Source organism: Odontesthes bonariensis, chromosome 21 (assembly GCF_027942865.1).
Source record: "Odontesthes bonariensis isolate fOdoBon6 chromosome 21, fOdoBon6.hap1, whole genome shotgun sequence".
Classification (NCBI taxonomy): domain Eukaryota; kingdom Metazoa; phylum Chordata; class Actinopteri; order Atheriniformes; family Atherinopsidae; genus Odontesthes; species Odontesthes bonariensis.
The window spans coordinates 33,905,447-33,920,213 of NC_134526.1; the positions used below are offsets into that span (position 1 = coordinate 33,905,447).

The 14,767-nt window shown below is 44.4% G+C and overlaps 1 protein-coding gene across 2 annotated transcripts in view; it reads left to right on the top strand.

Moving 5' to 3' along the window:
* The window catches only part of nbr1b (NBR1 autophagy cargo receptor b), a 288,590-nt gene that overhangs the window by 245,390 nt on the left and 28,433 nt on the right, over positions 1 to 14,767 (top strand). The window contains exon 21 of one of the 2 annotated variants that reach the window (XM_075454950.1): positions 8,954 to 9,047. The exons of the other annotated variant lie outside the window; for it this stretch is intronic. Within the exon in view, the coding sequence (XP_075311065.1) occupies positions 8,954 to 9,047 (94 nt within the window). The remainder of the gene's footprint in view (positions 1 to 8,953; positions 9,048 to 14,767) is intronic. 2 annotated transcript variants of the gene reach the window in all.

A 14,767-nucleotide genomic window follows, 5' to 3' on the forward strand; every position in this document is an offset into this window, starting at 1 on the left:
AACTCAAAGATTATCAGAAAATGGTCAGATAAGAGGGAACACTGTTAACTGTTCACTCTCAATGCCATAAGTCAGCACAAGATCAAGGGTGTGATTAAGGCAGTGAGTCGGTCTGTGTACACTCTGAGAAAATCCAATAGAGTCCAATATAGAATTAAAGTTCATATTCAGGCTGTCATTTTCAACATCTACATGAATATTAAAGTCACCCACTACAATGACTTTATCTGTACTCAGCACTAACTGGGATAAAAACTCTGAGAATTCAGACAGAAACTCAGAATAAGGGCCAGGTGGACGATACACAACAACAAACACAAGAGGTTTCTGGGATTTCCACTTTGCGTGGGAAAAACTGAGAATCAGATATTCAAAAGAGCTAAAACTAATCTTGGGTCTGGGACTGATGAGTAACCCTGATCTGAAGATAGCTGCCACTCCTCCTCCTCTGCCTGTGGTTCCAGGAACGTGAACATTTAAACAGTCAGAGGGAGTTGCTTCATTAATGCTAACATGATCCTCCTGCTGCAGCCAGGTTTCTGTAAGACTAAATATATCAATATGATGATCACAAATCAACTCATTCACTAACAGAGACTTCGAAAGGAGAGATCTGATATTCAGCAAACCATATTTAATAGTTTGATGTTTTTGTTCAGTTAAAGTTTTTGTTTTAATAATTTCTTTTTGCACAAGAGGATTTGCTCCTTTTGTGTTAATTGATTGGGTGGGTAGCAGCAGGTGGGAAGCTGCAGAGAAGTGTGTAAGACTACAACTCTGCATCCTGGTCTGAGCCCTGGGTTGTCATGTTTTAGGGTGGCAAATAAATTCATCCATATTTCTAGAAATGAGAGCTGCTCCTTCCAAAGTGGGATGGATGCCGTCTCTCCTCATCAGACCAGGTTTTCTCCAAAAAGATTGCCAATTATCTATGTAGCCCACGTTGTTTGCTGGACACCATCTAGACAACCAGCGATTGTAGGACGACATGCGGCTAAACATGTCATCACTGGTCAGATTTGGCAGGGGTCCAGAGAAAACTACGGAGTCCGACATTGTTTTGGCAAAATCACACACCGATGCAACATTAATTTTAGTGACCTCCGATTGGCGTAACCGGGTGTCATTAACGCCGACGTGAATAACTATTTTACCATATTTACGTTTATCCTTAGCCAGCAGTTTTAAATAGGATTCTATGTCGCCCGCTCTGGCCCCTGGAATGCATTTGACTATGGCCGCTGGTGTCTCTAATGCCACGTTTCTGACTATAGAGCTGCCAATTACCAGGGTTTTGTCCTCAGCGGGTGTGTCGCTGAGTGGGGAAAATCTGTTTGAAGCGTGGACAGGTCGATGGTGAACAACGGGCTTGACTTTAGAGCTATGCCTCTTCCTGACAGTCACCCAGCCACGATGTAATCCTGGCTGCTCAGGTTCTGCTAGGGGGAGGCTAATGGAGCTAGCTACGCTAGGTGGCTCCACACTGGCAAAAGGGGCCTGGCTCGCTATCGGTTGATTTTCAACAGTGCAGAGCCGAGCTTCCAATTCAGATAACCTCGCCTCCAAAACTACAAAAAGACTACATTTGTTACATGTACCATTATCGCTAAAGGAGGCAGAGGAGTAACTAAACATCTGACACACGGAGCAGGTGAAAGCAGGAGAAGGAGGAAGAGAACTGGTAGCCATGCTACGCTAGAGAACCAGACACACCGTTAAAAAGTGAGAATAAAGATTAAAGATCTGTAGGAGTGTGTTAGAACAGAACAGTAAGCTATAGAGTTTAACTATGCAAAATTGTGTAAGTTATAGATCGAAATAAAGTGATTATCAGTACTCCAAGCGGAGCAAGAAATTCCACAGTGCACAAGCAAGGTAACAGGAAGTGATGCAACACGTCTTACCTCAAAGCGTCACAGGATCCTCCTCTCCAGTACCCCCGAATAGACCTTACCAGGGAGGCTGAGGAGTGTGATCCCCCTATAGTTGGAACACACCCTCCGGTCCCCCTTTTTAAAGAGGGGGACCACCACCCCGATCTGCCAGTCCAGAGGCACTGCCCCCGATGTCCATGCGATGCTGCAGAGGCGTGTCAACCAAGACATCCAGAGCCTTGAGGAACTCAGGACGGACCTCATCCACCCCCGGGGCCTTGCCACCGAGGAGTTTTTTAACCACCTCGGCAACCTCAGCCCCAGAAATGGGAGGCCCCACATCCGAGCTCCCCAACTCTGCTTCCTCATCGGAAGGCGTGTCGGTAGGATTGAGGAGGCCCTCGAAGTATTCCCCCCACCGACTCACGACTTCCCTAGTTGAGGTCAGCAGAGCCCCGCCCTCACCATACACGGTGTTGACGGTGCACCGCTTCCCCCCCCCTGAGCCGCCGGATGGTGGACCAGAAACTCTTCGAGGCCGTCCGGAAGTCGTTCTCCATGGCCTCCCCGAACTCCTCCCAAGCCCGAGTTTTTGCTTCAGCAACCGCCGAGGCCGCGTTACACTTGGCCTGTCAGTACCCATCAGCTGTTTCCAGAGTCCCACTGGCCAAAAAGGCCCGATAGGACTCCTTCTTCAGCTTGACGGCTTCCCTCACCACTGGTGTCCACCAGCGGGTTCGGGGATTGCCGCCACGACAGGCACCAACCACCTTACGGCCACAGCTCCGGTCGGCCGCCTCAACAATGGAGGCACGGAACATGGCCCATTCGGGCTCAATGTCCCCCACCTCCCCCGTGACATGGTTGAAGCTCTGCCGGAGGTTGGAGTTGAAACTCCTCCTAACAGGGGATTCCGCCAGCCGTTCCCAACAGACCCTCACAATACGTTTGGGCCTGCCAGGTCTGACCGGCTTCCTCCCCCACCAGCGGAGCCAACTCACCACCAGGTGGTGATCAGTTGACAGCTCCACCCCTCTCTTCACCTGAGTGTCCAGGACATACGGCCGCAAGTCCGACGATACAACCACAAAGTCGATCATCGAGCTGCAGCCTAGGGTGTCCTGGTGCCAAGTGCACATATGGACACCCTTATGTCTGAACATGGTGTTCGTTATGGACAGTCCGTGATGAGCACAGAAGTCCAACAACAAAACACCACTCTGATTCAGATCGGGGGGGGCCGTTCCTCCCAATCACGCCCCTCCAGGTCTCACTGTCATTGCCCATGTGAGCATTGAAGTCCCCCAGCAGGACGAAGTGAGTCCAACTATATCTAGCCGGAACCGCTCAGCCTCGCGCACCAGCTCAGGCTCCTTCCCCAGCAGAGAGGTGACGTTCCACATCCCAAGAGCCAGCTTCAGTAGCCGAGGATCAGACCGCCAAGGTCTCCGCCTTCGGCTGCCACCCAGCTCACACTGCACCCGACCCCCATGGCCCCTCCCACGGGTGGTGAGCCCGTCAGAAGGGGGACCCGTGTTGTTTCTTCACCACCACCTCAGCCATGGATCTTAACACAGCATCACCAACATCTCTCCCAACTTAAGGATACAATGAGACCTCCTCTGTCTCCCCCTCCAACCTCTTCGTCTCCAGCAGTCAGGTGAAGAAGCAGCTGGAGAGAATGAGCCAGAACAAGGCTGCAGGTCCAGATGGTGTCTGCCCCAGGGTCCTGAAGGCCTGTGCAGAACAGCTACGTGAGACTGTACAGTCAGGAGAAAGTTCCAGTGCTGTGAAAGATTGGGGAAGCCCTGTCATCCTGCATTATAAAAGTCCTGGAGAAGCTGTTTTGGCTCATTTCAGTAGACAAATGAATACTGTTGAGGATAAACCACAATTTGCTTATCGTCCTGGGGTTGATGTTGAAAATGCCATCATCTGCCTGCTTCAGCAAGCCCATTCACATCTGGACAAAGCAAGCTGCACTGTGAGTATCATGTTCTTTGATTCCTCCAGTTCTATTTAATACAATTCAGGCTGCACTATTTTGTAGGAAGCTACAAAACATACAGGTAGATGCTTCCAAAATAACCTGAACAACTGACTACCTGTCAAATAGGCCACAGTTTGCAAGACAGAAGGGTTGTGTGTCTGAAGGTGGTCAGCATCACCACAGGGGACTGTACTCTCACCGTTTCTCTTCACTATGACTTCCAGTACAAATCAGAGTCCTGTCATCTCCAGAAATACTCATATGACTCTACAGTTGTTAGGTGTATCAGTCATGGTGAAGAGGCTGAGTAAAGGCAACTAGTCCATCAGGTTGTGGCCTGATATGGAAACACCACAAGAGTGTGGAATGCAACAGAGATGTTTGTGGATTTCAGAGGACCCAGGACCAGGAATAAGCCAAACACTGGCTCCATCCTGGTAGAAGAGGTGTTTTAAGAATATAGATACCTTGGAGTTTACCTGCACAGCAGAGTGGACTGAAAGGGTAACACTAAAGCGGAGTTTATGGTCGGAAACCAGGTCGTCTGCGTGTGTGTCGCAGTTAACGCAGATATGCCCCCCCCCTTCCGCAGACACTCTGGTGCACCTCCCCAAAATTGTAACTGACCGCAGACAGTGCCGCAGATATCATCGCAGGGAGGAGAGAAAGGAGGCCTCTGATTGGTCAACTCTACATCCGCTCTACACTATGCGTATTTCCGGTTTGCTAACCGGCTTGTTTTGTTTGTATGACCGCCGCCATTGTGGAAAACGAAATGGACCAGCTAGAAGAGCGAGTCTCCAGTAGTAGCAATATTTCTTCTATTTCTAGATCGATCAGCTGTATCTCAATCAAAGTGCGCATTCGTCCAGTCGCCATTGTTGTTGAATGACCTCCGTAACCGGAAGAGAAACACGCCACCCACCACACCCACAATCCTAGCTTGTTCGTGATTGTCCCTCTTGCGTTGTGGCGTGGAATTAACATAGCGCAGACCGCGCTTCAAAATTGGGCATAAATCAAAAATAACTGCGTCATACCTGCGACAAGCTCACTGCGACACACTGCTGCGAGAGAAAGTAAGTAAGTAAGTAAGTAAGTAACTTTATTTTTGTCCCATCTTGGGCATTTGTTTTGCAGCAGTAGTGCACACGCATACACTCACATTCTTCCACAAGACATTATAAAACTTGTAAAAGATAAAAAGAATAAAAAGAATAATAATAATATTGAATAAATACATTTTTTGGGTTAGGGGGGGGTTGCACAGTGTAAGATTTAAAGATAAAAATGCTATGGAGAAGTGATATACACAGTATAAAAAACTAGACCTACCTAGAAAATAAATACACAACCTGACATATGGCTATCTGCATTTCTTAGCGCTGAACAGCGCACTGAATAGCGGAGGGTATAAAAGAGTGCTTGTATCTATTTGTCCGGGCTAGTGGATATTTAAAACGGGAACCAGAGGGTAAAAGCTGAAATTCACTGTGCAGAGGATGAGTGTAATTGTCCAAAATAGATTCAGCCTTCCTGATTACCTGTTCTTCATATAAAGCAGTCAAGATTTTCTGTTGAGCACCGGTTATGTTACTGCTCACTCTGATGATCTTAGATATGGCATTTTTGTTTTTCACATTAAGAAAAGCATACCAGCAGATGGCAGAATAGGTGAGTATGGATTCAATAAAGGATCTATAAAACATAGTCATTAGAGACTTATCAACATGGAACCTAGCCAGCTTCCTGAGACAATACAAGCGCTGCTGCCCTTTCTTGCACAACAAGTCCGTGTTACTGTTAAAAGTCAATTTGTCGTCAATAATGGAGCCTAGGTATTTGTACTGTTGAACAATTTCAATGTCCTGTTCATTTAACTTGGTTGTGGTGGGGTTGCAGGTATTGCGTCTAAAATCAATGCACATCCTTGGTTTTGGACACATTTGGTTCCAACATAGCTTCCTGACACCAATTTACAAAATAATCCATGATGGGGCCATGTGTTGTTTCATTATTCTCCAGCAGGCTGACAGTGACTGTGTCGTCCGCAAACTTAAGGATGTGGCGATTGTCAGTGTCAGAACGACAGTCGTCAGTGTAGAGGATGTACAGGAGAGGGGATAAAACGCAACCTTGAGGAGATCCTGTAGATGTGAAGGATAATCCAGAATGGTGACCATTTACTCTCACTCGCTGAGAACGATTTGTGAGGAAATCAAGGACCCAGCCAGAGATGCAGGGGTCCAGTTGAAAGCGGTGGATGAGCTTCTGCACCAGAAGATGGGGCTGGATGGTGTTGAAGGCTGATGAAAAATCTACAAACATTGTCCTGACATGGGTCTTTGAGCCCTCAAGGTGTTTAAGAATGAGATTCAGCAGGGTTATGGTAGCATCCTGAACTCCCCTGTTGGTTCTATATGCAAATTGCAGGGGGTCAAGCAAGTGGTTTGTCTTTAAAATTATGTTCTTTTTGACCAGTCATTCAAATTACTTCATTACCAAAGAGGTAAGGGCTATTGGCCTGAAGTCATTGAGGGTCTTAGGGTGCTTGTTTTTAGCAATGGGAACTATCGTGGATTGCTTCCATAAGTCAGGCACTGTCTGAAGGTCCAGAGACAGATTAAAAATGTGTTTAAAAATAGGGCCTAGTTGCTCTGCACAGCAGGAGAGCAGACGACTAGAGATATTGTCTGGTCCTGGGCTTGTTTTCAGTTTGCAGTGTTTAAAAGTCTTAACCACACTCTGTAGGGGAAAACAGGCAGCTGGCTGGGTGGTGGAAAGCAGGTCATGTTTAAGGTCTAAAATGTCTTTTTTAAAATCATATTTTGTATCAAAACGTGAATAAAAAGTGTTTAAATCCTGGGCTAGGATGGAGTCTGTTGGGTAACCCACCAAAGCCATTTTATTTGGAGTTTTATCATTCAGCCCAACCATAGTTTTTAAAGAGTCCCATGCTGAGCCTAGGCTATTGGTGCTCAGTTTCATCTCCACTTTGTGTTTGTATTCCATTTTGGCCCTTCTATTTTCACGTTTGATGTCTTTTTGGATGTTGTGTAATTCTATTGTGTTGTTTAGCTTAAATGCTTTCTTTTTCAGGTTTAACAGTGTTTTCAAGTGTTTGGTGACCCAGGGCTTGTTATTGGGGAATGTTTTGACAACTTTGGTGGGGATGTCCTCACAGTAAGTCACCCATGAGCTGACTACATCAGTGAGCTCACTTAGGTTTTGGGATGACTGAATAAACTCCTCCCACACAGTGCAGTCCAGACACCCCTGAAGGGTCAGTTTAGCCTCCTCCGTCCACACTTTTACTCTTTTAGTGGTCACCTTCCCCCTCTGCAGGCATGTGCGATAGGCTGGGATGAGGTGCACAGCGTTGTAATCAGCAGAGCCCAGAGGAGGGAGAGGGATAGAACCATAGCACTGGTCCAAAATCTTGCCTTTTCTGGTGGTGCAGCGTACATATTTATAAAAACACTTGAGCACTTTATCCAATGAGCAGTGGTTGAAATCGCCCAGGATCAGGTTGGGGGAGTCGGGAGAGAGTGCCTGTAGTTTGTTCACCAACTGTTGGATAAAATCCAATGCGGAGCTTTCATTGGCTTTCGGGTGGATGTAAACAACAGTCACGAATATCCGGGGAAATTCCCGGGGCAGGTAGAAGGCGCGCATGGAAACGGAGAGTAGTTCAATGTCCTTTGTACACAGTTGTTCTCTAACTAGTGTTGTTTTACACCAGTGCTCGTTTATGTACAGACAGACACCGCCTCCACGCGTCTTACCGGTAGTTGAGGCATCCCGGTCCATGCGCAATGGCAGCCCAAAGCCATCGATCGCTAGGTCGCCGTCAGTATCCTTCTCCCCCAACCAAGTTTCAGTCAGGGCGAGGATACACGCATATTTGTACTCATGTTGGTAGCGAACAAGAGCTTGCAGATCGTCCGTTTTATTTCGTAGCGATTGCGCGAGTAATGCGTAGTATACACTGGCCTTGAGTCTGTGTACAAGAAAAGACATTACAGACTGTATGTCTTAAGGGAGCTTAGGTTCTTTGATGTCTCCACCAAAATGTTGCATGTCTTCTAGAAGGTTGTTGTCAAGAGTACAATCTGCTTTGAAGCCATGTCTTGGGGCAGCCGCAATGTACAATGAAGAATGCTGCATAAATCGATAAACATAAAGAACCTCACTGACCATCCTCTGGTCAGGAGGAGTGTTATCACTCAGTACTGCGATTCACATTTCATTTCAACAAAATAGAAAAAGTGAACATAGCACAAATTGCACACAGACTCAACAAATATGTAAATGAAGAAATAAAACCATTGCACATAATACATATTGTACATACATACATTCCACCACACCATACAACATTATACAATTCTATGATTTAAAATGGCATTGTTTAAAAGTCAGATGGAGGAAGCCACAAATTAATATTTTGAAGTAGTTCAGTTTACAGTAGGGGGATGTAAACTGTCTGCCAGAGGCCAGAAGCTCATATTCTTTGTATAGCATATGTGATGGATCGGTCATTGTACTCTGAGCTTGCCTAACAACATACTGCTCATATCGACTGAAGAGCTGGAATTCAATTCTGCCCATCACCTTCAATGCTGTATTAACCAGATGGTCAAGTTTAGTTTTTAATCGTACAGTCAGGTTTCCATTCCATGCTTACATCCCATATCTGATTAGACTCTCTCGAACAGCCTGGTCATCGAACACACTAACATAAGAGAGAAGCTTGTAAGTTTTTGTCTCGTACAAAATGGTAGCTTGAAACTAATACAATAACCAGTTTCAATATTAGCACTAGTGATGATTTTTTTATTACATCATTTCATTAAATAAAAGTTTGCATAACAGAATGGTAAATTGCTTTCTTTGCTAATAAGCTTGCTGAATGTCAGCGTCTTTAGTTTTATACTCCTCAGATGTTCTTTCCCTTATGTCATCACACCAAGGGCAGCTTGTTATTATTAAATAATCAAAATATACATTTTCCTGACAAATCATCACTATTTAAAAAAGAAAAAAAATTCTGAAATTTTGATTCTTCAAATGTTTTTCCTCTCTTCAGGCACTCGGGTATTACCAGTGGCCTGATGAAAGGAGCTCTGTCAGTCGCTGCTTCTGCCTACAAAGCCCTGTTTACTGGACAAGGCCCCACACAGGTCTATATTTACATAACGCCCCGTTTTGATACCTTATATGTACCTCTGTATACTTTGGGAGTTTAATGGCTGTGTAAAGCTACAGCCTTGTTAGGAGTTCATCATTTTTGATGAAAATTTCTTTTAGTATTTTAAATATTGCCATTGATGCTTGACTGATATGTTATATTACTGGTGCCATATACAGGCAATGTTTACATTAGGATTACGCTTCTATGCATCTATAGGCTGTTTGGAAAAATAAGATAATGTAAGGTAGCTGCAGTGTAAACATCCAAATTTGACAAAGCAGTTAACATCTGCATAAATTCTGATGGAACCCCGTACAGGGTGCAGTGTGGCCTGTCCCTCATGTGAGGAAAGACCACACTCCTCTGTGAACATTACCCCTAACCCCGCTAAATAATGCAGAATGGTTTGCTCCTGCAGCAGCGTTAATGTTTATGGTTCATATTATATTAAAGACGTGTAAGTCATATCCATTTTCTCCATTTTTACTGTTATTTCTGGTCCAGGAAAGGGGAATATTTCTGTATTTCATAAGGTCATGGGAGGCTACAGCGTGGCTGGGCTCGAGGGTTAAAAATTCATATCCCAGTATTTGTAGGCTGAATGTTGAAATACAAAGTACATGGAGTGCAGGGCTGAATCCAAGTGCTTCACAGAGCTCTGCTATTTCATACTCCATCCAAAAACGTTAGCGTTTTGACCGTTTTATGTGGTAGTTGACTATCTGCTTTAAATTGCGACTGTTGGTCAACCAGGAGAAGTTTTAGTTTGGGGCAATACTGGTTAACAGAGCTGCAGCTTTGTTGGTCAGTGAGACATGAGGGAGAAAAAGCATGTGCACACTTGTGGAGGAATTTAGTCAGTTTAGTCCAACATGATGCAAGTTCAATTCAATTCAATTCATTTTTATTTATATAGCGCCAAATACAACAAATGTCATCTCAAGGCACTTAAATAGTAAGTCCAATTCAAGCCAATTGGAATTCAATTAATTAATAATAATCATAATTCATAAAATAATCCAATTCGTTCATATAGAGCCAATTCAAAAACAATTTCCTAGCTAAGAAAACCAACAGATTGCACTGAAAACTTTTTGTTTTTCGGTCCAATCTCCCGGCCTGAGCGTGCCTGAGGCGACTGTGGAGAGAAACGACTCCCTTTTAACAGGAATAAACCTCTGGCAGAACCAGACTCAGGAAGGGTGGCCATCCGCCTCCACCAGCTGGGGTTTGAGAAGACAGAAAGGGGGGGAGGGGGGGGGAGGGGGCCGCCGCGACGGCGGCACTGTAACACCATTCAAAGGATATCTGTTGGAACAGGGAAACACGAGTTAATGACCATAATAATATCACATATACGTAAAGAGAGTAAAGTGAGGAAAGGTGTGTCAGATGAGGCCCCCCAGCAGTCTAGGCCTATAGCAGCTTAACTATGGGATGTTTCAGGATCACCTGAGCCATCCCTAACTATAAGCTTTATCAAAAAGGAAAGTTTTAAGCCTGGTCTTAAGCCTGGTCTTAAAAGTGGAAAGGGTGTCTGCAAGTGTGTTTGCTGTTCTGAAAACTAAAGTTGCCAAGTTGGCAACAATGATGCAGGGCCTGGAGTGGGAACACATTTCAGCCAGGGAATGTTGTGGTAATTAAATAAATACACTTCAACAGTTTTAACTGTCCTGCAGTTTTGATTGGTAAAAACTTTCTTGTTCACTTGCATAGAAACAGTTTGGCAGCTGGTGAGGTATTCCTTATTATTGTCTCAGACAATAATATAACAATATTAAACACAAGGATATCCTTGTGCAAACGAGCTTCTTTCTGTTCTTCATAAATTTCAGTGTTGGGAAGCTTCTCTCACTGACAACTCCAGTTAGTGATGCAACTATTGAGCTAACAACTTTTACATTTGTAAACAAAACATTAAAGTTTCAATGCAGCACAATACATTTCTATATTAAAAAAGTAAAAATAAAAGGGATTGGGCTGTCTTTTTTGTCGATTTCTGTTTTCACTTAAACGTACAATGTTAATATCAAAAGCCTCTGAACAAAATTTGCAGCATCTTGCTGATGTATTTGATGATTTGATATCTGATGATTTTTTTCTACTGAACTGCAATTACCAGAGGATGTGGCTCTTTGTTTTGCACTCTTTGGCTCCCCCAAAGGTATGCAATGTAATACCACTGCTGAAAAATCAAATGTCCACCTGAGCCCAGCACGTGCGCAGCTATACACATAAATTTGTTATCATGCTTTAGAGGCTGAAAAAAAAAAAAAAAAAAAAAACACCCCATGAAACCACCAGAAATGTCAAGAGACAAGGTATGGTAATGTTACAGTACCTAACAAGGATAAGATGCATAAGCATATTTTTATATACGTGACCTGATCCAGCAAAATGAGTCACAGTGACCCAAATGTCAAAATTGAGATTTTGGTATCAAAAGAAAGGAATGGAAATAAGCTTTAAAATGATACCATAGTCAAAGTCATACGTTGGATGGTTTTCAAAATATGGCCATTTGATTTATGATCTTCTACCCTCTTTTTACGATTGAAAACCTGAGAAAATCGCGTTTAAAGTTTTTTGCCCATTTTTTTGTTGATATCTTTCAAACTCCTGTGAATTTAAAGTGAATTTAAAGGGATACACTCTTTATCTTCAAGCTTAATTTTACCAAAGGCATTTGTACACATAATGTCTCTCGACAGACTCGTCTGCCATTCACGTAGTGTTCCGTCCTTTGGTGTTGACGCTCTCGCTGCTCTTTTTTTTTGGAACATCTCGTCATCTTGTCATTACTGAAGTGACAGCTGAATTTCCCCAACAGGACAAGGTCTTTCTTGTATTCGGTTATTTAGGTTGTGCAAAAGTGGAGGGACTGTAAGGGAATAGGCTGGTACTTGGGAGTTGGAGACTTGAACCTTGGTAAAATAGGTAAACTTGAACAGACTTATGTGATGCTGGTTTAAGGTGAAACATGGGTGGTGCATAGTGGCAGTGGTATCCCTAGAAAGTGCAGCGTGACTGTGAGAAATCCTTCCTACAGGTTTTTTCTGAGAATAGAAACAGTAAACACCGTTGTCAAGTGTTTCCACAAAGGAAGACTTGACACTAGAATGACTGTGAGAAATTGGATGGTGAAGTTCCTACTAGTAGTAAAAACAATGATCTGGTGCGAACTCTGAAGAGACTGGAGGTTGAGAAGAGGAGCCTCAGCAACAGCCCCAGTTGGAATGCATCAGGGCAATCAGCAACCAGCAGCCACCAGACTCAAGGAGAAGGAAGTGACCCCAGACCCTGACAGATATATGTAATTATCAAACATGCTCACAAAAAGTTTACCTGTAATACAGTTTACTTTTACTGATTTACATTTTTGAAGGATCTGAATGTTTTGGATGTGTGAAATCAATACATGTGCAACATAATGCACATTGAATATATTATAGTGTCACGTATAGAAGGTAACATAGAATGTTTTGAAAGCTGAGCTGTAATCCACAAAGAGCATCCGGACGTAGCTCTGCTGCTGTTCCAGGTCGCTTAGCGCAGAGTGGAGAGCTACAGCGATGGCATCCTCTGTGGATCTGTTGGTGCGGTATGCAAACTGGTGGGGGTCGAAGTCTGGGGGAGATAGTCCTTGATGTGCTGAAGAACCAGTCACTCAAAGCACTTCATGATTACAGGAGTGAGGGCCACAAGACGGTAATCATTTAGGCTTATGGTGGGAGTCTTCTTTGGCACTAGGATGACTGTGGCTGATTTTAGGCGGGATGGGATGATTGCCTTGGCCAGGGAGAGGTTGAATATTCTGTTGAAGATGAGGGCGAGATGGTGGGCACACGCTCTGAGCACCTTACCAGGAACTCCGTCTGGGCTGGCAGCCTTCTAAGGGTTCACTGCCAGGAGCACCCCGTCTGACATCGTGGAGTGATGCAGGGACCGGGTGGAGGCAGGGTTGGTGTAGAACAGGAGGCAGGTGGAGGTGGGGGCAGGGCTGCAGCAGGTAAGTGCTGCACTGATGTTTCAAAGCAGGCAAATAAGCAGTTCAGCTATTCTGCCAGCAGCGCACTCAGGTCTCCTGTTGTTGCATCACAGCCTCTAGAGTTTGTGATGTCTTGTATGCCGTTCCACACCTCTCGTGTGTTGTTGCTGGACATGTGGAACTCAATGCTCCTCTTATGGTGCGCCTTGGCTTTTTAAATTCCTCTTATCAGGTCGGCTCGAGCAGCCCTGTCCACAGCTCTGTCACCTGACCTGAAGGCGGCATCGCGGGCTCTGAGGAGAGTGCGGACCTGGCTGGTCATCTAGGGTTTCTGATTTGGGAAAACCCGAATGTTTTTGTCCACAGTCACATTTTCGATGCAGAACTTGATATAGTCCAGTACCATTCCTGTGAATGTGTCTAGCTCTTGGTGTTGAAATAAGTCCCATTCTGTCTGATTGAAGCAGTCCTGTAGTTTGGAGAGTGCATCAGCAGGCCAGGTTGTAACAGTCTTTGTGATGGGCCTGGCACTGCGTCTGAGGGGCTGTAGTGAACTCAAGTGTGGAATTTAATACAAACTTAAACCTTTGGAAGACTCCAACATTCCTGTGGGGGATGTTTCTGTGTAGGGACCTGAGGGGGATTTCTACACAAAGGGAGAGACTGAGATCGTCTTATTTACAACAACCTTTGCCCTATGAAAGTATTTGGGAGTTCCTCTTTCACAGACCTGCGCCATAAACTTACGGGGATGCATTAATAACTTCGTACTAACTGAGCTGAACAAACAAAGGACCCTCTTAGGAGAACATTGGAGACTAACCCACTCCCTTCCTTATCTTACCCTACCTTTCAGTTTTATGCTCCCAACATCTGGAACAGCCTTCCAGAAGATGTGAGACAGGCCTCAGCTCTGACAATGTTTAAATCCAGGCTGAAAACAGTTCTATTTAGTATTTTATCTGCACTCTTCACTTTTAAATTAATTAATTAATGATTATTTTTTACGTTTTTTTTTAATGATTTTATTGCCTTCTTGTGATTTTATGTAGCTGAAAAACACTTTGAATTGCCTTGTGTATGAATTGTGCTCTACAAATAAAATTGCCTTGCCTTACCAAAGTAAATCAAAGGTCACATCTACCCTGACCCAGCCAGACGAGAGACAGACATCTCATGGAACTCTCAAAATGACTTTACTCAGATTCACTTTCAGTCGAATCTTGAAACGTGCCTTATGTCTTTGTACAGGTTCTTTCAGGTTCTTTGTGAAATCAAGAGCTACAGTTTAAGACCTTTTTCACAATCATACTTGGAAGAATAACAAAGAAATCATTATTTTGGAAAATTACTAACCTGCCTATGGAGCCACATTGCCACCTACTGGTCTGTAGTATAGGAGGGTTTCACTTGACGTCACTTCCGTATTTTTCTAAGCGTGCAAACCTAAGTGGTGGGCAACCTGAGCTGGAGCCCATTGAAAACACTGTGTTTTGTCTGCCACTTTTTGCCCAAAATGCCTCAGTTTTGTGCCGTTTTTGGATGTAGCAATCGGTCTAACCAAGAGAAGGTAAAGGGTTACTATCGAGTACCTAAGGTAATCGCCCATAGAGGTGAGAAATGGAAAAAAACTCACAGAACAACGCCGCCAAAAGTGGATAGTTAACCTACGTTTACAGACTGGAAGGGCTGAATCTGCAAATGCTCGTGTCTGCGGTGAC